At 55.2% G+C, this 21,239-nt stretch overlaps 5 protein-coding genes and 1 non-coding gene across 6 annotated transcripts; all 6 read right to left on the reverse strand.

Annotated features, from left to right (window-relative positions):
• Positions 1-3,441: 3,441 nt before the first annotated feature.
• B0T26DRAFT_689016 (uncharacterized protein) lies at positions 3,442-4,402 on the reverse strand (the record flags this gene model as incomplete). The annotated part of the gene is made up of 4 exons (XM_060441014.1): positions 3,442-3,769; positions 3,815-3,944; positions 3,980-4,056; positions 4,175-4,402. Coding segments are annotated over 3 exons (264 nt in total), but the record flags the coding sequence as incomplete, so codon positions are not given.
• Positions 4,403-5,379: 977 nt separating this feature from the next.
• B0T26DRAFT_689021 (uncharacterized protein) lies at positions 5,380-6,165 on the reverse strand. Its single transcript, XM_060441015.1, has one exon. It carries the CDS (start codon positions 5,884-5,886, stop codon positions 5,689-5,691), a length of 198 nt encoding a protein of 65 aa, XP_060303470.1. The 5' UTR covers positions 5,887-6,165; the 3' UTR covers positions 5,380-5,688.
• On the reverse strand, positions 6,141-8,723 carry B0T26DRAFT_689024 (WD40-repeat-containing domain protein). The gene is made up of 7 exons (XM_060441016.1): positions 8,029-8,723; positions 7,826-7,950; positions 7,259-7,641; positions 6,794-7,195; positions 6,532-6,740; positions 6,328-6,453; positions 6,141-6,247 (listed from the first exon to the last, which is right to left on the reverse strand). Exons 1-7 carry the CDS (start codon positions 8,251-8,253, stop codon positions 6,164-6,166), a joined length of 1,554 nt encoding a protein of 517 aa, XP_060303471.1. The 5' UTR covers positions 8,254-8,723; the 3' UTR covers positions 6,141-6,163.
• Positions 8,724-9,203: 480 nt separating this feature from the next.
• Positions 9,204-10,013, reverse strand: B0T26DRAFT_614001 (uncharacterized protein; the record flags this gene model as incomplete). The annotated part of the gene is made up of 3 exons (XM_060435947.1): positions 9,204-9,396; positions 9,640-9,715; positions 9,776-10,013. Coding segments are annotated over 3 exons (507 nt in total), but the record flags the coding sequence as incomplete, so codon positions are not given.
• A 2,855-nt stretch (positions 10,014-12,868) lies between these two features.
• On the reverse strand, positions 12,869-15,255 carry B0T26DRAFT_746481 (Sodium/calcium exchanger protein-domain-containing protein; the record flags this gene model as incomplete). Its single annotated transcript, XM_060444697.1, has 4 exons — positions 12,869-14,501; positions 14,565-14,736; positions 14,840-15,184; positions 15,237-15,255. 4 exons carry the CDS (start codon positions 15,253-15,255, stop codon positions 12,869-12,871), a joined length of 2,169 nt encoding a protein of 722 aa, XP_060303473.1.
• A 1,569-nt stretch (positions 15,256-16,824) lies between these two features.
• B0T26DRAFT_t26 lies at positions 16,825-16,910 on the reverse strand. The gene has a single exon. It is a non-coding gene; the product is annotated as a tRNA-Gly (tRNA).
• Positions 16,911-21,239: the final 4,329 nt, after the last annotated feature.

A 21,239-nucleotide genomic window follows, 5' to 3' on the forward strand; every position in this document is an offset into this window, starting at 1 on the left:
AGACCTGAACTGGAGAGCAATGGAAGGGAGCAGATGCAAAAGTTTTTCACTCCGAGCGGCACCAGCAAGCAGCAGCACAACAGATCCAGGACCACTACCACAACCAGCAAGCAATAAGCGCCTCAGCAACGGCAGGGAGCTCGCTTGACTCGGCCAAGGAAGTTCTCCGTTCTCTTGGAAGCAGCGGAGGTGGGGCGGGCGACTGGATGCATTGCCTGCCCTGCCCGCCCCGAGCTGCCTGCCCCGCCCGCCGAGCAGCCAGCTCTTGGACAATTCTGTTAATGTTCTCTGTTAATGTTCTGCTGCAGCTTCACTGCTCGTCATTGCTGGCCCCGGGGCGGGCGGCTCTTGTTGGAATGGTGGACCGGCTGGGGGTCAGGTCAGGCCAGGCCAGGTTTTGGTTGCCGTTTGGAAGCCCGCAATTGAAGGGAATGGGACGGCCGAACGCTTGGCGCAACAGCAGGGAGCGAGTGGGAGGGGAGTGCAGCAGGGGGCGAGTGGGAGGGGTGCAACAGGGGGCGAGTGGGAGGGGAGTGCGACAGGGGGCCAGGGCTGCAAGCAAGCTGCGAGCTGTGAGCTGCGAGCTGCCAGCTACGGGCGGGTTCGAGTTCGACAACGGCAGGGCAGGTTCGAGTTCGACAACGGCAGGGCAAGCAGTTCCAGTTGAGGTTGCAGGGCAGGGGGGCAGGTTCAAGCCACCGATGGGCCGCCGATTCGCACAAGCGCCACGGCAGCCTGCCTGCACCTCCCGTTCGATAAAGGACAGACAGTGACTTGCTCCTGGTACTGCATTGTACTTTTAGTTCTTTACTGTTAGTTCTTCAGAGGACTGTATTGTCGAGCCGAGTTGTGTCGAGTCGAGTTGTCGAGTCGAGTTGTCGAGTCGAGTTGTGTCAAGTCGAGCTGTGTCGAGTGACAAACCACAATCCGGCTCTTGTTAGCCGTTACGTACTCCTCTCTGCTCACGAGTATTTCTTGTCACGCTGGACGAGGAATGCGTGCCACCATCCTCTTTGGAGCTGCATCACGTAATCTAATGCCTCGGGACGCACTACAGGCCACATGCTGGCACCAGCTGATAGCCCGCCAACCCAGACAGATACCGTCGACGGCCGTTGGCAAGTCTTGGCCACGTCCCGTTGGAGCGGTGCAACAGCCGGCGCCCCGTGGCCAGCGGACGGATCGACGGAGCAGACAGGTCACTTTGACGTCTTGTCACAGGCCCGGAGCTCACCTCCCCTCCTCTTTGTTGCCTCGCTGCGTTCGAGTTTAGCCACCTTCTGCACATACCAAGTACTACCTGCCTAGGTTAACAGTTCCCCGAGACAATTCAACTCAAAGCATGTTGCGCGTCTCTGGCGAGCGGCCTCCCATGGAGTGGAGTCTCGTCAGCGCGCATGCAAGGCTGTCTTGGCTTGCACAGCACTCGCCAAAGTCAATTCGATATATCACAAATAGGTGCTGCACCAGAGCCAAATCAGAAGAGGATCACCCAGCCGGCCGTCTCTTTCTCGGGTAATATCAACTTCATGATTCGCCGTGCAGGATACGTATATAATGCATACATGCATACATGCGTACATGCGTAGATACGGTAGTAGGTAGGCAAGTAGGTAGGTAGGTAGGTAGGCAGGTAGGCAGGTAGGTAGGTAGGCAGGTAGGCAGGTAGGCAGGTAGGCAGGTAGGCAGGTAGGCAGGTAGGCAGGTAGGCAGGTAGGCAGGTAGGCAGGCAGGCAGGTAGGTGCGGTAATTGCTGGATACGCCATGCCATGCACCCTCCATCAAACTCTGCGACGGAGCTAGGTTCCAAACTCAAAAGACCGATACAAAAACCTCCCCGATTAGAACAGGCTCAAGGTTGCAATTGACTTCGCCCCTAAACTCAACTAGACTTTGCCCCTAAACTCAACTACCTGGGTAGTTAGGTACTGTACCTGGATCTACCAAGTACTGAGTAGCTCTGAGAAAAGCACGTGGGGCAAGGCTTTCCTCCAGAGTCTCTCCACAACGCACAACGGCTTCACGTCCGTCAATCCGGCCGGGACCTTATCCGGCCCAAAAGAAGTGCCAGAGAGGGGCTGCGGTTTGGCGGTTTGGTGGTCACGTTGGCTTCGGCGTGGTTTTTGTCAACCCCTCCCCCCTCCATCTTCCACCTCGGGACATGCTGTCAGCGGTAGCCAGGTTCCAGCAGCCCACGGGCTTGGGCCCTCCGGCATCCTCGCCCTGTGGCATCCGTAGTATCTTGCTCGTTCCATTGCTTCAACATACCCGAGCCATGCTGCACTCGTACGACCAGATATTGGCCTCGGGTTGCCAGCCTCTACGTAGTTCGGTTGCCAGCCTCTCGTAGTTCGGTTGCCAGCCTCTACGTAGTTCGACCTGGCAGCATGTGCCCGCCCCTGTGCCGGGCTGTCTGTACCCGCCCGGTGCTAACTTCGGGTTGACATTTTTGGGTCCGCCGTAAGCCCGATTTTAGTTTTTGCGTTTGCCCGTCGTTTTCTCTGACGGCCCCGCCCTCTATCGGAGGTTCAACTGGACTCGGCGGTAAAGAAAGAACATAGAGGAGAATTCGGCCGTCGTCTCTCCACGGCCACCCAAGCAGCCTGTCCTGCCAGCCACGGTCCAGTAAGAAACAGGAAACCAGGAACGTGCTCACCTCAGCGTTTCACTACACGTCGATGGCGGGGACCCAAGGCTGGGGCCTAAATATATCTGCCTCTGTACGAAGTATGTCTGTCGTATGTACACCTCGATAGACTATAGCCGTGCTGAGACATGAGACATGTGCAGCACATGCACGTAGCCTGCTAAGGTATTCGACTTTGCTTTTTCGGCCAAGGTATTCGACTTGCTTTTTCGATTGTGGCTCGAGCCGCACTTACTGATAGATAATTCCTCACACGGGGGGCCGGCCGGGCCCGACTACAAAGAGCTAGACTCACTCCATTGCAACGGCAACTGTCTCTCCGCAGAACACTTATTGCCGCACCTTGCAACATGGCATGCCTACCTTGCCCAAGTTACCAACTCTAGCAACTGAGGTAGCCCCCAGTGAACCCCTCCGGTAGCGAGTGTGAAAATTTTCACTCATGCCCAGCACGGACTCGGTCGACGGGACCCTAAGTCGGTCTCCAGAGCGAGAGGGCAAGTCTTAAAGTTTAGATTCAGCGCAAATCCGGGAATCCCAGCCGCGTGGATGGGCAGGGCAGCCCCAGCCGATCCGAAATTTCCCGAAAGGATGGGCACCATGACAGGCTAAAACCGGCCGAGCCAGCCCACCTTTTCGTTTTTTTCCATAGGCTCTCCGAGTCTCTGATCCAGCGGGAATCGCTGCCGCAACCCGCATCAGATCTTTTTTGGCCGCCCGCCGCAAGGTAACATGGTAATCGATCCAAGCTAGACCCACATCTCGAAACATCACAACACCATGCTCTCAACAATCTCGGCCATACCCATTTTTTTCTCTTTAAAGTTTGTGCGCGCTTGGGGGGGCTGCTCACAACCACCCACCTCTCGGAGGGAATGAAACAGCACGCTGATGCAATTGAGTGATTTTCTCCCCCAGTCCATCAGTCAGAGACGGGCCATGGCGGTCGTTTCGCAAATCTTACAGGCCCGTCACAGCCGCCTGGAGAGTATTTACACGTCAAGAAGTAGTCTCGGCAAACCCTCTCGTATGCCAGAACTCCATACATGCACAGGGCAGGGGAGATTAGGAGGGTAAGGTCCTTGGATATCCAACCTGACGGAGCCAGAAAAATTCAAGTGTCTGAGAGAGAAAAAAAGAAAAAAGCAAAAGAAAAAAGCAACAAACAAAACAAGGCAACCGAACCGAAGACAGAAAAACAGTAGCGTCCCAATCGACAGCTTGCAGAGGGACGGCCCGCAATTGTAGTGTATCGTAAGGCGGGCAGTCCACACACCTCCAGTAATGGATGCCCGCCCTTGGGAACCTTGCTAGTAAACCCCCCCCTCGCACGGCATGTGCAAACGACTGTAAAAAGAAATGCAGCACTGGCCAACCAGCTGAACAGCAAACAACAGCAAACTGCAATGACTATCTCCCATACACTATGTCCGAGTTACGAAGTACTTTTCAAACGAATTAATTTTCTCTCCTCGGTGACATGTTGCACTCTTCCGGGAGGGGTTTGCGTGTTAGGGGGTTTGTTACCTCGGTGTCCCCGCATTGGCATTGGCAGTGGCGCCGAGGCGCTGAGGGCCTCTTCCGCCGAGCTTACTTCTTCGACGAAGCTTCTCGGCTTGGCTCAATGCATGTAGGTTAGTAACTTGCAAAGTTGGGAGTAGCAACTTACAAAGTTGGGAGTGAGATACTGTACAGCACTGCACTCTACTTCACTTTTATCCAGCCTAGGTGTGCACTATACATCCAACCTAGGTATGCACTATACATCCAACCTAGGTATGCACTATACATTCAACCTAGAACCTCTAGCTAGTTGTTAGTAGGCATGCAGGCAAAGTTGATGTGCATTGGGCGGGAGAGGCACAGCGAGAAAGAGCGAAAATCACCTCATCCAACGAGCATCTTGCATGCATCGCATGCGAGCCAGGCCCATGAACTAATACAATCCCCAGGCAGTGGGCGAACTAGTTGCGGAACGAGGGCCGGGCCCATCACGGGACTTTTTCGGCGTCTGCGCCTGAGAGAAAGGGGAGAGACGAAAAGATGGGCGCTGCAATAGTGAATGGGCGTATGTACATACGCAGAGTCACCACAGACACGGAAAGAGGCTAGGGATTGACGTATGTAATATGTACGTAAGTTTGCCTTTGCTCTCCAACTGCTCAACAAAAGTGCGTTGGTCGTTTCCCTTTGGAGGACGGAGCCGCCATTGCCGCGGTTTTCTTTTACCTTTTTAAACTCTTGCCCGTTCATAGGGCTTCAGGGAGACTCTCCACAGCCGGCTGAGCCTGCAGCCAGTTAACAAACACTTCCCTTTCAGCGGCTAGGGACCCGGAAGAGATATGCACCACCTAGGCAGGCGAGAAGACGCCAAAGAAAGGAAACACTGGAGTCTTCAAACAAACAAGCATCTATCTAGGCGTGCAAGAAGAAACCAAGTCAAGAACAGGAGGGGCTTAGCCCAAAGACTTCATTATAGCAGCCGAGGAGGATACAGAAGGACAGAGACTCCTACGAGCCCCCTTTAAACGCGCCTTGGGCATGTATGTAGAGACCGGGCTAGTGTAGGTAGTAAACATCAACGAACACCAACTCACACGTGCCTTACTTGCCTACCTTGGTGCATATACGCAGCGCGTAGAGTATGCATGCATATATATAGCACAACTCGGGCAACCGCATGAACTAGTACCATTGCCTGTTCGCTGCGCCCACGTTCACTGTTATTTTTTGTCTCCTTGCCCCTCGCACAACCATATCATATGCCCAAGGCAGCAGGCCGGCAGTGTGTAGTGCAGTGTAGCACTTGTCCACACAGTCAATACAATGGATAGGTGGGTAGGTACTGTTGTCGGACTGTTCCAAAGATAGGTAGATACCAAGCAAGTCAGTCAGTCAGCCAGCCAGTCAGTCGCGAACACATGCCGTCCTTTCCCCATGATTCCGCGAACCGCAGGCGCATCGCGTGCATGCCGGTACAAGTCCTTTCCACCATTTCCGTCTTTATTTCCCTTCGTCTCCCTTTCTCCTTATCTGACCTGTCACCTCCGAGCATCGTGCCACCTGCTTAGGTACTGGTTCCCCGGGTTCCCCATTCGGAGGACGGTCGAGGAATAGGGATGAGGTGGTGGTGGTCCCATTTTTCGGCCTGTAGCATTCATTATCTGCCGTAGTTGCCTACCTTGGGGTTCGGCTTTCCTAATCTGATGTGTCTCCAACAAACTCGTTTTTCGTTGCATCCAAACTGCTTTGGCGACGATGGCTAAGCGCTCGCTTCGGGGGAGCTCGGCTGGTATCAGCAGCGCATTACCATCGCACTCACACACTCACATTCACAGCAAAGATAGCAAAAAGTCACGCAACGGCAGTTTAAATAGGGAGGGAGGGGGTTTGGCCGCTGTCGTCATCCCGAATTTTGTGCGAAGGGGAGGGTATCATTCGTTCCCGCGTCTCCATCTTTCTTTTGTGCGCGAGAGTTCTAAATTGTGTGGTTTTTTTTTTTTTTTTTTTTTTTTTTTAATTTCTCCACGTCCTGACGGCCTTGTCCTTCCCGCCTGAACCGACCATCTTGCCGTCCGCTGCCCAGTCGACGGCGTAGACCTAATCGCACACAAAGATTAGTACACGTGCAAAAGCAATGCGATCTCGGAGCTGGGGACCGGGTGTTGGGTTCCACGAACCTCGTCTTCATGTCCGGGAAGGTCCATAGCAAGACTCCCGGTGCGCACGTTCCATACTTTCAGCGTGCAGTCCTTGCTTGCCGTCACGAGCAGCCGGCTGTCGGCAGACCACCCGCACTGGTAAACCTGTGCTCGGAAATCGATTAGCCCGTCGTGTTCAGTGTCGGAGAATCGGAGGCAGCAAGCAGGTAGAGATCGACGTACCGGCGCAACGTGGCCCCGCAAGCTCTTGAGAAACTTGCCGTCCCTCGCGTTCCACATCTTTGTCGAGTTGTCCCACCCGGCACTCGCAATCAGTGTCCCGTCTGGCGAGAACTGGACTTGGTTGACCTTGTTCTGGTGTCCCAAGAGCCTCGCAACGGGCTTCGTGCCGTTGTTGGTGGGATCCCACAAGTACATGGTGAAGTCGTCGCCTAGCGTCGCTCGTTAGCTGAAGCCGGGAGGCACGATTCGCGTGCATACTCACTCGCAGAAACAAGGCGCTCTGCTACCTTGCCGTTGATCTTGGCCGCGTTCTCGAACCGCTCCTTGGCCTTGGCTCTCCTGCCCTCTTCGGTGTCGGGCACATCCTTGGTGTGGTCGAAGTACCCGGTTCTGAGCACGTGGTCGCTCGAGAGGGCGATATGGTTGATCCAGTGGGCGTGGGAGATCAGAGTGTGCACAAGGGTGCCGCTCACGGAATCCCAGACGCGGATGGTCTTGTCGTGCGACCCTGTGTAGATCAGGCCGGTTCCGCCCCATCTCACAGAGCCGACCGAGCCCTTGTGGCCACTGAGGACGTGCTCTGTTCGGCCCGTGTTCACGACCCAGATGCGGCACGATCCGTCTTTGCTTGCGCTAGCAAGCCGAGGGGTGTCATCGCGCCATACTAGGTCAGGGCATTAGTATAAACCGGACTCGGGGTAGGTAAGTTCTAGCGACCTGGACTTACAGTGGTACGGCTCCCACGCCATGGCGAGCACCCATTTGGCGTGGCCTTTGAAGTCCGAGCCAGAGGGCTTGCCGGTCTCGGGGTCCCATATCCTCACTGTCTTGTCCATGCTGCAGGTGGCCAGGCGCTCGCCATCGGGGCTCCAGCTGACTCCCAGTACCCAGCCGGTATGGCCCTTGAGTGTGTGCTTCGGCGTGCCAGTGTCTGTGTCCCAGATTCTGGCCGTGTTGTCGCCGCTTCCTGTAGCGAGCCTGCTAGACGAGTTCGGGGAGAACTGGCAGGCAAGTATGGGCTGCCCGTGGCCTGGGATGCGATGCGCCAGCCGCGAGACGGCCTGGACTTTGAAGACGGACTGGGGCTCTGCACTCAGGGTAATGGTGGTTCTAGAGGTACGCGTCAGCCTAACTTGGACTGTATGCCTTCGACTCCATGCCGACTATTCTCTGCCGACTATTCTCTGCCGAATATTCTCTGCTGACTGTATTTCGGACTATATTCTCGACTATACTTTGTCGACTACAGTATGGTCGACTACATATATAGTGAGAGAGAAAAAACTGAACGCACTCGAATGGGTTCTCCACGCCATGTTTTTGGAGGAGGCCTAGGAGGTCGGCGGGGTACTGGTCGACGATAATGTCCTTGCCGGGGATGTGAATGCGGAAGCGGTAGGGGGTGAAGTCTTCGCGATCCTGAACGAGCACAGTAGCGGTCAGTTCAGCGCCCAGCGGAAATAGGCTTTAGGGTTCGGGGAACAGAGGGCGGCGCACCCTCTCCAGCAGCGTGTTGAGCAGCACGGATATGTTCTTCTCGGATGCGTCTTCAAAGTTGATTTCAATGACCTCGGTCATCTGGTTGCCGTCGCTGTCGACAAAGTTGGCCTTGAAGGAGCCCAGCTCGGGGGCGAGCAGGGGAGCGACATCCTGCTGCGTCTGCGTACGCTCGAGCTCCTCTCTCCGCTGCCGCTTCGAGGGCGGCGGTAGTACGGTCGCCATCTGGGAGGGCAGTAGCAATCGGGGACGGATTCGTGGCTGTCGGAGAAGGGCGCAGCGTCGTCGTAGTGGTGCTAGGAATTGGCGGGGAGCGTAGCCCCTCAATCTGCGAAATCACTGCGCTGCTTGCCCCAGCTGCAGAAAATTTTAGCGGTGAGAAGGTGCAGAATCTGCGCTACCTTGACAGGCGGGCATAGGGCGGGCGATGACGATCTAGAGGGGCCGATAAGGATTTTTTAACGAGAAGAATACGCCGTAGGCTACTTGGGGACTAGCGTAGGCGGTAAAGAGGGGCAGCTGTCCAATGAGGCAGGCGGTTTACTACGGCAGTAAAAAAGTTACCCCTCCGACTAGCTAACCGAATCTCAGCGAATTTATCGATCAGGGCCTTATCGATCAGGGCCTAGCCCTTGTTGGATAGCGTGCAAGGCGGTTTAAGGAGCGTTCGCCCAACCACGCCACTGAACTTTATCCGATGCATATTCACTGCGTGACTTGATTGAATGGAATACAAGATTCGTATTTCCTACTAAAGTGCAACCTATTTATATAAGAGCTGTCCGTGACAAAGGAAAGGAAATGCGCCAACTCGACTGCCGTCACTCTGTTCCCTTGTTCCAGCGCCTTACCAGCCCATTCATCGCTTCAAGCCGCCCAATCCGCACCCTCCGATGTCTACACCTGGCCTGCCTCGGCTGCTTGTCTAGTTCTATTATCTACGTGTCTCGGTCGTGGGCATCAGGCTGCTACCTCTTGCGGCCGCGCGACTCCTCGTTGTACTTCTCATTGTACCACTCGTCCTCGCCGTCCGTCTCGTAGCCGCCGCGCCTCCTCTCGCTCTCGTGGCCCCTGCGCTTCTTCTCCCTGGTGCGCGGCGACTCGAAATGCACCGTCGAGCTTCTGGGGGCGGGCCGGAACGCGACATCCGAGAAGCCTGTGGTGACGGCAGCAGGAGCAGCAGCAGGGGCAGCGGGGCGCGGGTACGTCGCCGTCGCCTGCCGCTGTAGCCGGATGAACTGGTCAGGGGTCGCGCCCACGCGCCGCCCGGGCTCGGGAAAGTACTCGATGCTGCCCGCGCTCTGCGGCTCGGGCGCGTACGAGAACGAGTGCCGCCGGCCCCGGTCCCGGTCCTCGTAGGCCCGCGAGCTGCGCGACGACTCGCGGCTGGTGCGCGACTGCGACTGGTCATCCCGGTACCGCGACGACTCGCGCGAGTCTCGGGACTCAGGGTGGTGGTGGTCATGGTGGTGGTCGCGATGCTCACGGTGTTGCTTCTCGTGAAAGTCGCGGTACTCGCGGAGCTCGCGCAGCTCGCGGTCACGAAGCTCACGGCGCTCGCGCGATTCACGGCTGCGCGACGAGTCCCGCGAACGAGACGTCGATGACGACCGGCTGGCGATGGTGCGGCTCTGCGGGTTCTCCTCGAGCACTCTCATGTGCGCTCGAATCCGGCGCAGGGCAGGCACTACAGTCACTCACCGTCAGAAGATGCTCTGGGTCGTGCGGCACGCGGGAAAAGACTCACAGTCTCTCTCGATCTTGGCCACCATGAACTTCTCGTACCACTGGTAGTATTCAGCACTGGTCAGATACCCATCCTTGTACGCCCGGCGCAGCCTGTTGAAGATGCGTGGCGCCTCGTCTTCGGCCAGCCTCGTCTCCTCCTTCCGCTTCATCATCTTGCGGAGCTCTATGGCCGACTTGATCGAAGTCACCAGGCTGCCCGTGGCAGCAAGCGTTGCTAGGGCGACGGGAACAGGCATTTTGGTGGACTTGTTTCCTTTTGCTTGGGAGACGTGGTCACGGGAGGGGCGGTCCGGCGGGAAGGGCGATCTGTGGGCGATCCTTTGGTGATTTGCGTGCAACGATCCGCGTTCAGAAACATGCGAGAAACAATTTCGAAGAAGATGCGAAGATGAAGAGTCGGTCGTCGAGCGACAGCGCTGGCCTTCCTTGTATGCGAGTAAACCCACGCGGCGAGTCGCAGAGAGTCGGAGGACCTGAAGCGGAACTGTCTCGGACCGCGGTCAGCCCCACGATGCAGCGTAAGAGAGATCGGTCTTGTGACGCGTCCGCAGACTGACGGCCGGCCCAACCCTCCGCCCTTGCCCTGTGTTTCTGTGGCATGAAACGGCGCAACGGGGCCCACTCCGGCCGGCCACGCCTCAGCCGGGCCGGCCCCCACCACCCGCCCCGGACCAACCTTGTCAAGTGCGCATTCAGTTCTGACGTTGTCCCCCGCACCAGGAGCCGGACCTCGTAGATCTGATACGGGATAGCTTTGCTGTCTACCGCGAGCTGGCTTTGCCATATTGCATGCTGTGGCGTGGCGGCTGACAGAGTGTCAGCCATTGACGCAACGGAAACGAGATGCAAGATGCCATTTACAGGCGCATCTACCAACGAACTTGACCATTAGTGGACAGTGACGTATTTATCAGTTCTATTACATCGGTAGATCAATTCACGTCGTGTCGCGAATAACTTGTGTGGTCAACAAATCCCCCTTTGTCCCCTAGGCCGCACGGCCCCCGAAAGTAAACAAGTCTCGCCTTTGTCGAGTCCAACAAAACATCATCCCGCCTACCCTTTCCCCCCTTCCCCCCCACCAGATTCCCCGATCCACCCTTGAATCCAATGCGGGAATTACTCCACCATGTTTTCCCGGAAACCTTGGACGGGTGCACGCTGCTCGTAATGGCCAATCCCGTCGGCAAGGTAATTAGGTAGGTCACTCGCGCATGGTGCGGCCTGCCGACCGGCCGCCCGCCCCCCGCCGCGGCCACGGCCACGGCCACGGCCCTCGGCAGAACACACAAATGAAACGGCGAGGTTTGGACCATCCCCCAGGCCAAGGCCGGGCTTGGCTCCTGCCGGCGAGGATGCACTTTTCTCCGAACGCGTCCCATTTGTTGAATCGCTTTCCCTTTTCGGGACGCTGGAACCATGGCCCGGCCAAGCCCTCGTGGGAGTCGCATTGACTTCATGCCCATGTCTGTGTGCGTCCCTGGGGGTTGGTTTGGTTTTGGTGTGTTTGGTCTGGCTTTTGTCCCGTTTCGTGTCGCAGCCTGTCAGGTCTGTTGTTTTGCGTTTCCTGGTTTGCGAGGTTTGTGTTGCGAGGGCTTGCGTTGCGAGGGCTTGCGTTGCGAGGGCTTGTGTTGGTGCATCCGTCCCAAACGGCGAGAGTAATGTCTCGGCTGGATGCTCCCTTGTCCACAACTGCTGCAACACTGGCCAACACTTGGGGTTTTAATTTTCACTTGAATCGTACCGTGTGCAGTGGCCTAGCGCCAAGCAGCGTACGTGCCACATCCCAACCTGAGAATCGCCGGGGAATAATCCCGCCTCTCCCAAACTGAAAGCTCAAAAAGACGGCAAGAGGCGAGCAGCAAGCCAGCCATTAAATCGCATTTCAAAGCCCTTGCCCCTTGCTCCTGGCTAGTTGTGGGAAGAGCCAGCCTCCATGGCTACAAACTGAAAAGCCCAGTCTTGGAGAGGCCCCAATGCAATTTTCCTTCCCAGAAAACGAACCCTTATCTAGTTCCCCTTGACTCCCAGTTGAAATCATGATCTCAACCCCGACCGCCACTCGCCGCAGCTTGCAGCATTCTACTCTCGAAGGGAAGCCGCGGCATGCCGCTTTGGCCCCTCAACCCTTCCCGTGCGGCAAACACGAGATGTTGAACGGATTTGCCTCCCTTTTCATTGTAATAATTTCCCGGTCTTGACATCACGACGCACCACATCTCAAGTTCAAGACGCGTCGCTTCCAGGTAATCAAGTAGAGTAATCAGACCCGCGCTGCGGAGGGTCGGAGAATCATGATCAACACCCACTACCATCCCCTGACCCGGCAATCTGATTTCACGAAGAGCGAGCAAAAAGACGCACCCACTCACTAGCTCACCTACTCACCCACTAACTCACCTACTCACTCACTAACTCACCTACTCACTCACTTACTCACCGACTGACTGCCTAAAACACACAAACAGTCCGGGGGGGGTGGTCTCGCAACACGGCCGCCGAGAGAAAACCCCAACCAGTCAGTCGGGTCGCGAGCCTGGGCCGGCAGCCCTACATAAGACGGGCCGCGACACTGCGTCAGACGCGGACGGGCGCGCACAATGGGTCTTCCCCCCCATTCCCTCCGCCCTCATGACGCGGATTCCGCGGGGGTGCCAAGGGAGGACGAAAGCAGCAAGACCCAGCTCATACGAGAGGTTTTTTCACAGTTGTTGGTCTCTAGCTGCCATCTTCCCATCGTGGTCACTCAGATGGATTTTCTTCCTTCGCGGCTGTTGCCACCGCCGCCACCTTGCCCAATTACCGCACATCACATCACCACGCGGCAAGATGAATTCAATGGTCATATAGTAATATTTACATCTTTTAGCTACCTGACGTGAGAGCCAGCGAAATCGTCTCACGGCCATGCGAACGAAGGAGACGGAATGCCACCACATCGTCAGCCGGCAAATCCCGCCAGGGCATCCCCCGGCTGCCGCTCAGGATGGCCAGTACATAGCAGCTCTTTTGTGTTCGAGATACATGATAGTAAAGTACAATCAAACCCATACCCTCTGGTCAACATCTGACAGAGATACTGGCTACCCATCTACGTAGCGGAGCCGCCGCCGATGGCGTTGGCGGCGTCGGCGTTGGGGTAGAAGAAGGCGGCGACGGCGATGATGACATAGGCAGAGCACAGCAGGGCGCCCTCGAGGTAGTTGCTGCGGCCGTCGAGGACGAGGAAGTTGACGATGAAGGCGCTGACGAACATGCTAATGGTCTCGAAGAGGGTGAAGAAGAGGCTCATGTCCTTGCCCATGATCCAGCCGAGGATGACGACGAGCGGGGTCACGAACAGGGCGATCTGGATGCTGCTGCCCAGCGCCACGCCGATGGCCAGGTCCATCTTGTTCTTGAAGGCCACCGTCACGGCGGTGACGTGCTCGGCGGCGTTGCCCACGATGGGCAGCAGGATCAGCCCGATGAAGGCCTCGGACAGCCCCGAGTCGTTGGCCACCACCTCGTTGATCGAGTCGATCATGAACTCGGCGCACACGGCCACCAGCCCCGTCGACACGAGGAGCAGGATGATGGCCGTCGTGCGGGACGTGTCGGGCTTCTCGTCGTCCTCGTCGTCCCCCGCGGCCGTCGTGCTGGGCGCGTCGTCGACCAGTATGGGGACGATGGGCGGGATGGCACCGGGCGGCGCGTGGTACGCTTGCGAGCGCTCCGTGGGCATGGATCTGGCACGCTGGATCGGGCGGTCCGGCCCGGGGCTGAGCACCGGTGGCGACCCGACCGGGTTTATCATGGGGCGAGCCGAGAACACGGGCGAGCGCATAGATCGCAGGGAAAAGGGCTTTGGCCTGGTCTCGTCTTGGGCCTCCAGGCTGGGGGCCAGTGCGAAGTCGACGCGTCTCGTCTCTTCGGATCTAGAAGCCTGGGCGAGCTGGACAAGCTCGACGCCGCTGTTACCGTCCCCGGGACGGGGCGTCTTTTTGCTGTGGTGCTTTCGCTTGTTGTGGTGCTTCTTCCTCTGCTCGGCAGGTCTGTCCGACTCGCTGAGCGTGCCATCGGCGACGGCATCGAGGGACATGATCCTGTCCTCGTCGCCGACCGATCTCGAAGTCTTGGGCCCCATTGTGCTGGGGGTTGATGATCCTGGCTCTTCGCGAATGCTGGCCGAGGGGGGGTCCTGACGTGCCGGAGACCGCTTCCCTCGCTTCATCATTCGCTTCAGTCTATTGGCGGTGCTGGTGGAGCGTGATGACGACCCAGACTCGGAGTCGGACGACGAGGAAGAGGACGACGAGTCGGACGACGAGCTGGAAGACCCGTTGAAGTACTGGGCGGCCGGTCCTGGAACAGACTCGCGCTCGATGATGTGCTGTGGGGTTGACTCGTACATGTACGAGTGAGAGCTGAGCTGGAAGAGCAGGTATAGGAAGTATACCAGCAAGAGGATCACGCTCGTGCCACGGCTGACTTTGAGGACTTTGTCGTCTGCATTGTTGACGTCGCTGAAGGAGGCGTGGAAGGCGGTCGGGAGCAGCAGGCTGGTGACGCTCAGGGAGAGCAGACACGCGCTCATTTGGGTGACGGTGCTGTTGTAGATCTGCTCGCGGTACCGCAGGCCGCCAAAGAGAAAGCACATGCCCATGATCAAAAGCAGGTTGGCCAAGATAGAACCAACAAGAGAAGCCTGGACAATTCGGATCTCGTCTTTGACAAGAGCGATGCTGGACCAGAGTTAGCCATCTATCTAGGTATTGAGTCAGGGCCAGGGAGTTGAGAGTGCTTACATGAAGATGATGAGCTCGACGGCGTTTCCGAACGTCACGTTCATCAAAGCGCCGATGGTGTCGCCGAGCTCTCTGGCCACGATCTCAGTGGCATGGCTTAGTAGTCCTGCCAGTGGGATGATGGCGATTGCGTTCATGGCAAACACGACCCCACCGGGCAGATGCGCAAAGTCTAAGAGCAGAGACGGCAAATCAGAATTCAAAGCCCAGAAACATCAAACATGGGATCACGACACGTCGTCAAGGGGGGGCAGGTAAAGGGGTGGGGCACTTACGCACTGCTATCCCGACGGGGACAAAGACCAGGAGAACATTGATGGGACTCGAGAACAGGATGTCCTTGACTGTTTGATAGAACCGGACGGCGACGCTCTTCTTGGACCTGACTGAGGGCGCTGATATCGCCTCTTCTGCTGGCTGCTCGGGTTTTGACTGCTCAACGGCTGGGTCCGGGCCCGGCGTTGGTGCGGCAGAGGCTGGGAAGGGGACCAGCGGGGGAGAGGCGTGTATTGTGTTGCCATTGCGCACTCTGGAATTTGACCTTGACGGCGTCGATGTGAGCGACGGCGAGCCATGAGGCTTCTCGCGCGCCTTTTGGCGGGCCCATGCCTTGACCCGATCTGCAGTGAGAGTGAGGTTAGCACGGGGTGTAGAGAGTGGTAACGCCGCCACGGCCCGTTTTCGTGGCCATGTCCCCGCTCAGTGAGGTAGATGGGGCGAGGTGAGAATGAGAAAGGTGTGGGTGTGGGTGTGGGTGTGGGCGGCGTGGGCATGAGGGATGCCGATGAGGATGATACATCACGTAGGCTCGAGACATGTTCATGAAGGAAGAACTAGGAGAGAAGGTAGGTACTCACGCATGGCTGAGTTGAGGTTAGATGCGTTTGGATTAGTAGGTGGGAGACCGCAGGATTGGTAGGTAAGAGACCGCAGGATTGGTAGGTGAGAGACCGCAGGATTAGTAGGTGAGAGACTGCACGATTGGTAAGTGAGAGACCGCAGGATTGGCACGGTAAAAGCGCGCGGCGTTCAGAGGGAGCTGGCTTGAGACGCGGCGGATTTCATGGGCAGCGTAATGTGGTCGTCGACTCGTGGCTGGCGAGGGTCGAGTACCTTAATGGCTACGACGCGGACCCCTTTTTTGCCCTTGACTGAACTGAACGGAGGGGGAGATGGCCAGCAAACGTGGCAACGGGCGGGAGATCGCCTCCCCGGGTTTACGGCGAGGTTCCCGAGTAATGCAGGCAGTCGACGTGGAATTACCTTGGGTGTTGGGGCAATTAAGGTCAGGTAGTGCTGGTTTCGACGTGTCGGCTTCAGTGGTGGCGACCAGAATTCAAAGTGTGGCCCACAGCACAGACAGGGCAGGGCCAAAACAGACAGCAGCGGAAGAGGTCAGTTGGGTGCAGGCCGCTGGGAACGCCATTGCGTCACTCCCATGTTATGTGGGCGCCAAGCCTTTTCCGCCACGCCCCAATTCTGCAACATTGTTGGCGGCGCAGAGCGCTAAAATACCGGATGTTTGTCGGTGCGTCATGTGGATCTTCTGTGCCCTATCGGCAGCGCAATTCATTGGCCACAAACCGGACGGCAATCCCTGCCGTGTTAGCCTCCGCTTCCAACTTCCTCAAGCGCCGTTTCCGAAATCTGACCAATGATAAAATCCATCAAAGCGTGCGCGTCTTCCATCAACGCGTGCAGCGTCTTCCATCAGTCATCGTCCCCAGACAGCTGTCCCGAGCTCAGCGACGCATGCAATGCCACAGACTCACTATGTGCTTGAGCCAGCCGTCATGTCAATTCGGAGGCATCGAATCGTGAAGCTGCTAGCTAGTTTAGTTCCATGCAAACAGCCGCTTTGACGACTGCTTTCAGGGTGTTGATAATCAAAGTGCATCAACAACAACAACCGGTAATGATGATGACATTTCAACTAGCACGCAGTCTCGTTCATTGGCTTCTCCTCAGCCAACAAGACGTCTAGTTGGAATCGCACATTGCTCAGTTTCGGGGGGTCAAAACAATCAGAAACCACAATCGTGTTTAAAGATACAGGCATTCGAGTTTCAGTTCCTATTAAAGTCTTGCCAATTCAAGGCAATTGCAAGTGGACCCCCAATTTCAAATCTCCGACAGAGCCATTTTGCGAGCCGGTTAATGAATAAAGCGCAGAAGCGAAAAATAAAAAGAGAAAAGGTCAAAAAAGAGAAAAAGGTCGAAAAAGAGAAAAAGATCAAAAAAGAAAACGAAGGCTGCGAGATGCGCGATCCGAGGTTTGAACTCGGGTCCCTCGCTAATCCAAGAGGAGATGGGAAGCGAGAATTCTAACCACTGAACTAACCGCGCCTATTTTTGTTGAAATCCATCCCTTCTATTTCAACCTAAATTATGTGGACACTGGGGAGATACTAGTTGCCAAAAAAACCAGGACGCAAGCACCGCCTGCCACGGTATCATCCTCAACAATCGGAACTCACAGGCAAAGTTGTGGGCAATATGGAGTCAGCTCAACCTGCGGTTCACTGAATGTCACGCCATTTGGAACAAGTTCCCCCTCCCTGACTTGCTCTGGACCTGTCACGCGCAAAACCAAATGGTTGAAGTGTGAAAGCGGTACCATTCAAATCTATTTACATGCGGCCCTCAATCTCCTCGAGGAGGGTCAGTGGCCATGCCACTTTATCTGTATGTGCCGCACCTATGGCCCGCTCCATCACCTCCATCGCCAGGCGCACAATCGGCGATAAGCTGTCCATGCCACTTTGTTTGTATCTGCCCCATGGCAAGTTCCACCGCCGGGGGCTGGGCCGGGGGCGAAGGACCCCCAACCCGTGCCCAGCCCTGTTTACAACAGACGTAAACAGAAGCACAAAAACAACACAATACCCAAAGGAAGAATGCACAAAAAAATAGCAACAAAAGAAAGTACAAAAAAGAAACGCAAAAAAGAAATACAGGAAAGAAATAAAAGATAACAATATAACAAAACGAAGCAAAAAAGAAAGGAATACAGAAACCAAGAAATCCATGTCTCCCCCAGAGGAACCCTAGAGTTCTCACGCGTGCCACGCGTTTGTTGATACAGGAGCTGAACGAGAATGATTCAACACCTGACGTAAAGTTCGCGTTGAAGTCGAGCTCTGATCTCTCGGCTTGCCGGAATCCCGAGCTCTCATGTCCAAGACTGGCGAGGCGAATGAGTCTTGGTGCGAATTTCGTACACGGGAGCTGGGATCCTCTGTAAAACACTGGGTCGGCAACTCGAGGTCTTGAGAGGACATGTGTGGGCGATCACGTGAAGGAGATACGTACCCAGAGCCGAGAGATCGGAGTTCGACTTCAACACTGCATGTCCGCTCGCACGGCGGAAGCTTGGCATTTCGATATTTATGGACTTAGATCGGCTCCACCGTGCGAGCGGACATGCTCCTTTTTTTTCTGAATATGAAAACACGAACACGTCGTCCTCGTTTCTCATTTCTGTAACGGAGTCGATCAAGAGGATGAATGCACTCTCGAGCCAAGCATGTAGCATACGAGACAGTCGAATAAGAGGTGGTGCTATCTGAAATTGGACCAAGGTGGTTGTCTAAAAATGGTGCTGGCATAGGGAATTGAGCCCTAGTGCAACCGAGGAACACCCGATGAGGGCATGTTGGAAAGTGTCACCTAAGATTTGAGCCACGGCTATAACCGAGTTGAACCTTAAAAGGCCCTCTATGACGCTCACTTCCTAGTATCACGAGATTTCCTTTGTTTACTTTTTGGATATAGATAGGGGCTTCTTTTCCTGTATCTAGACCTTTTTAGACAGACAATTCAGACAATTCAATGCGCTGTCAACTACGATCACGTGCAAGAGAAAGCGGATGCGCTCATCCCAACAGCTTGTTGCTGTCTTGCTGCGGCATACAAGGTGTTGACCGAGGTGAACTAGAAGATGGAGAAGGATGCCGCTGTAATACATTGCCGGAATGAGTGCAAGGTGATGTCCTTCGAGTTTGGGAATGGAGACTTGATTGATGTGGGGTTCCCTGCGTGGAATGTCTAGGCTAGCTATTGATTGCGGCGAGCACTGGAGAGGTGGCGCCGATCAGAGCTGGAGGAGAGGTTGTTTAGAGAGTTTGGAGCCGCTGTTAACTCGGGAGCAGGAGCGAACAGGCTAAGGAGGCGAGGGGTAGAGATTGACCGTCGATGATGGTTGAAACCTGTGCGTTCCGCCTGTGCGTTCCACCTGGAGCCTCAGCTTGCATTCCGTTGGAGTTGTGCCGTTTCTGGGGATCATCCGACGTTCGCCGGCTGCCAACTGAAGATCAGAGCACAGCATATCTGGCGATTACATAGTGATGAGTGAGCAATGGCTTGTCTGGCAGAATTTAGAGGAGAGCGAGATACCTAGGGCCAGAAGTGTGTGCTATGGTTGCAAGTCCCCGAGTTGATGATGGCGGTGTCGGCGGCAAGAGTGAATCGACCTGAGTGCAACTCCGAAACTGAGAAAATGTATGGCACTCTTGTGACTGTGGTAATCAAACCCTCTTAGGCTCCGAGTTCAAGTGTGTGTCACCACAATAGGGACCAGATCGACGGGCGACAATGCCAGTGCGTATGGACCTGGGGTGTAATCGACATGTGCGTAATGTGAATCTTCCTCAGGCTTGGCCTTGGTCTTCATTGTCTTGACTGAGCTCTGCGGCCGCAGCGTCAACGGCCGTGCGACATCTTGATGCTGGCACCGGGCAGATATCGGCCGTTATTGGGCATGGTAATGAGCCTCTAGACATCCTGGTGCAGAGCTGACATGGGTGTCGCCAAATGCTCAAGCCGAGGACAGCACTGTGACGAGGGTCGAGAACTCGGGTAGGGGAGTATGTCTCTGCAGGCCTTTCTACTACTGTCCACGGCGGTGAAGCCATGCTTGAAACTGCACAGCGGAGCTGAGGCTGTAGGGAAGACAACAGGATGCAGAACGGCAAGAAGGACGCTGGCAGAGACTTGGAGAAATGATTCAAAGACAAAGAGAGAAGAGTAGGTAGAGAGACAAGAGCAGAGCGAGAAGAGGGAGATCAGATCAGCGAGCGAGCGGATGCTGGATAACTCAGAGAGGACAGTAATTAGAACTGAAAAGAGCGTCACGGACAAAACGTCGAAGAGGAAAGAGGGAAAAGAGGTGAGAATCGGAGCGAAGCAGGGCGAAAGAGAACGAAAATCTCTCAAAATCGTGGAGGGCAGTAACGGTGTCAAAAAATGACAGGGAGTGGAGTAAGAGCCTGCCTGCCTGCCTGCCTGCCTGCCTGCAAAAGATACATACCTTACCCACTAATCGGTGGCCCAGCTCAGGGCTAAGGTGCCTACCTACCTTGGTTTGCACCTAGCATTTCAGACAGCGGCCCTCGGAGCTCATGGATCTGAGTTCTGAAAATACCGCCTGAAAGGCTGCCTGAAAGGAAGGAGCTGATGGACCTGGCCAGGTCCTCCTTTTGAAAGCTGGAAGACGCGTCATCGGCCTTCAAAGCTCCCCCTTGAAGCCTCTCATGTCGTGTCGTGTCATACGGTTGTCTTACCTGCCCTACTTTTCCAGTTGGGTAGATACAGCAGGCAATGAACCTACCAATCTGGGGGCCTGACTCACCTCAACAAACCGCGCCCAAAAATATGGATCGACACTGCATTTTGGTCATGATTACATGTTACCTGCTGAAGATGAGTTTCCGATGCTGGAAGGTTCAACGGGCAAATACCGCTCAGCTGCCTTCGTGGAATGGGTGATTTGGTACCCGAAGTTCGACGAAAGGAAAGGTCCACATCCCCAGTGGCTAAGATTCGAAGTTCTACAGTGCTGCCTCGTCTGCGAAGTGCCGTCGTACACCCACAGATGAGTCGAAGCTCGTCGACACCACTGCGATGGCTCTGAAGGTGGGGAGGGGCCTTGGTCATTTCCTTGAGCTGTGAAAATTGGCTCGCTGCCAAGTCAAGCCCAACACCTTTTGGATGTAGCGTTCTGGATCTTGCACCGGAGAGTAGAGAGGGTGATGCTTCGTTTTGACTTTTGCATCGAGCATTTGTACTTTGTACTATGGCAGCTGGGCGATGAACCAAGCTGGAAATTTTAAATCACAACGAGGCTGGGACTAGAACTGAAAGACACCGCTTTGTTTATTTTTTATGCAACTGTGAAAATCTACGCGCTGTCTAGTTTCTGATTCTGAATGTCACAGATCCTCTCCAGGCCCTGCTCAATGTACCATAAAACCGAATACCGCTTTTTCTAGTTAGAAGTCTGGCGCAAGGCCGTACTAAGAATGATGAAATGATGAGATGATGAAATGATGAGATGATGAAATGATGAGATGATGAAATGATGAGATGATGAAATGATGAGAAAAATGAGAAAAATGAGAAAAATGAGAAAAATGAGAAAAATGAGAAAAATGAGAAAAATGAGAAAAATGAGAAAAATGAGAAAAATGAGAAAAATGAGAAAAATGAGAAAAATGAGAAAAATGAGAAAAATGAGATTAAAAACCAAGAATAAAAATGAAAGAAGATAAGAAAAAAAATAAGAACGCAGAAAACTCAAAAAAACCCATCGACCGAGAACACGATGGTGGCCTTGCTTACTGAGGGTAGGCCCCTATTCGCCTAAATTTCCCAGCGACAGGTTCCCAAGCAGAAAGA

The sequence above is a fragment of the Lasiosphaeria miniovina genome (genome assembly GCF_030549165.1).
Source record: "Lasiosphaeria miniovina strain SMH2392-1A chromosome Unknown B0T26scaffold_1, whole genome shotgun sequence".
NCBI classification, from domain to species: Eukaryota; Fungi; Ascomycota; class Sordariomycetes; order Sordariales; family Lasiosphaeriaceae; genus Lasiosphaeria; species Lasiosphaeria miniovina.

What these genes read in the sequence shown, in the direction of transcription:
- B0T26DRAFT_689021 (XM_060441015.1), bottom strand. Translation starts at nt 5,886, where the DNA reads ATGCAACGAAAAACGAGTTTGTTGGAGACACATCAGATTAGGAAAGCC.
- B0T26DRAFT_689024 (XM_060441016.1), bottom strand. Translation starts at nt 8,253, where the DNA reads ATGGCGACCGTACTACCGCCGCCCTCGAAGCGGCAGCGGAGAGAGGAG. An exon ending in TCAACACGCTGCTGGAGAGG is followed by an intron (nt 7,951 to 8,028) that starts GTGCGCCGCCCT and finishes GTGCTCGTTCAG; the next exon opens with GATCGCGAAGACTTCACCCC. An exon ending in TGCGGGGCCACGTTGCGCCG is followed by an intron (nt 6,454 to 6,531) that starts GTACGTCGATCT and finishes TTCCGAGCACAG; the next exon opens with GTTTACCAGTGCGGGTGGTC.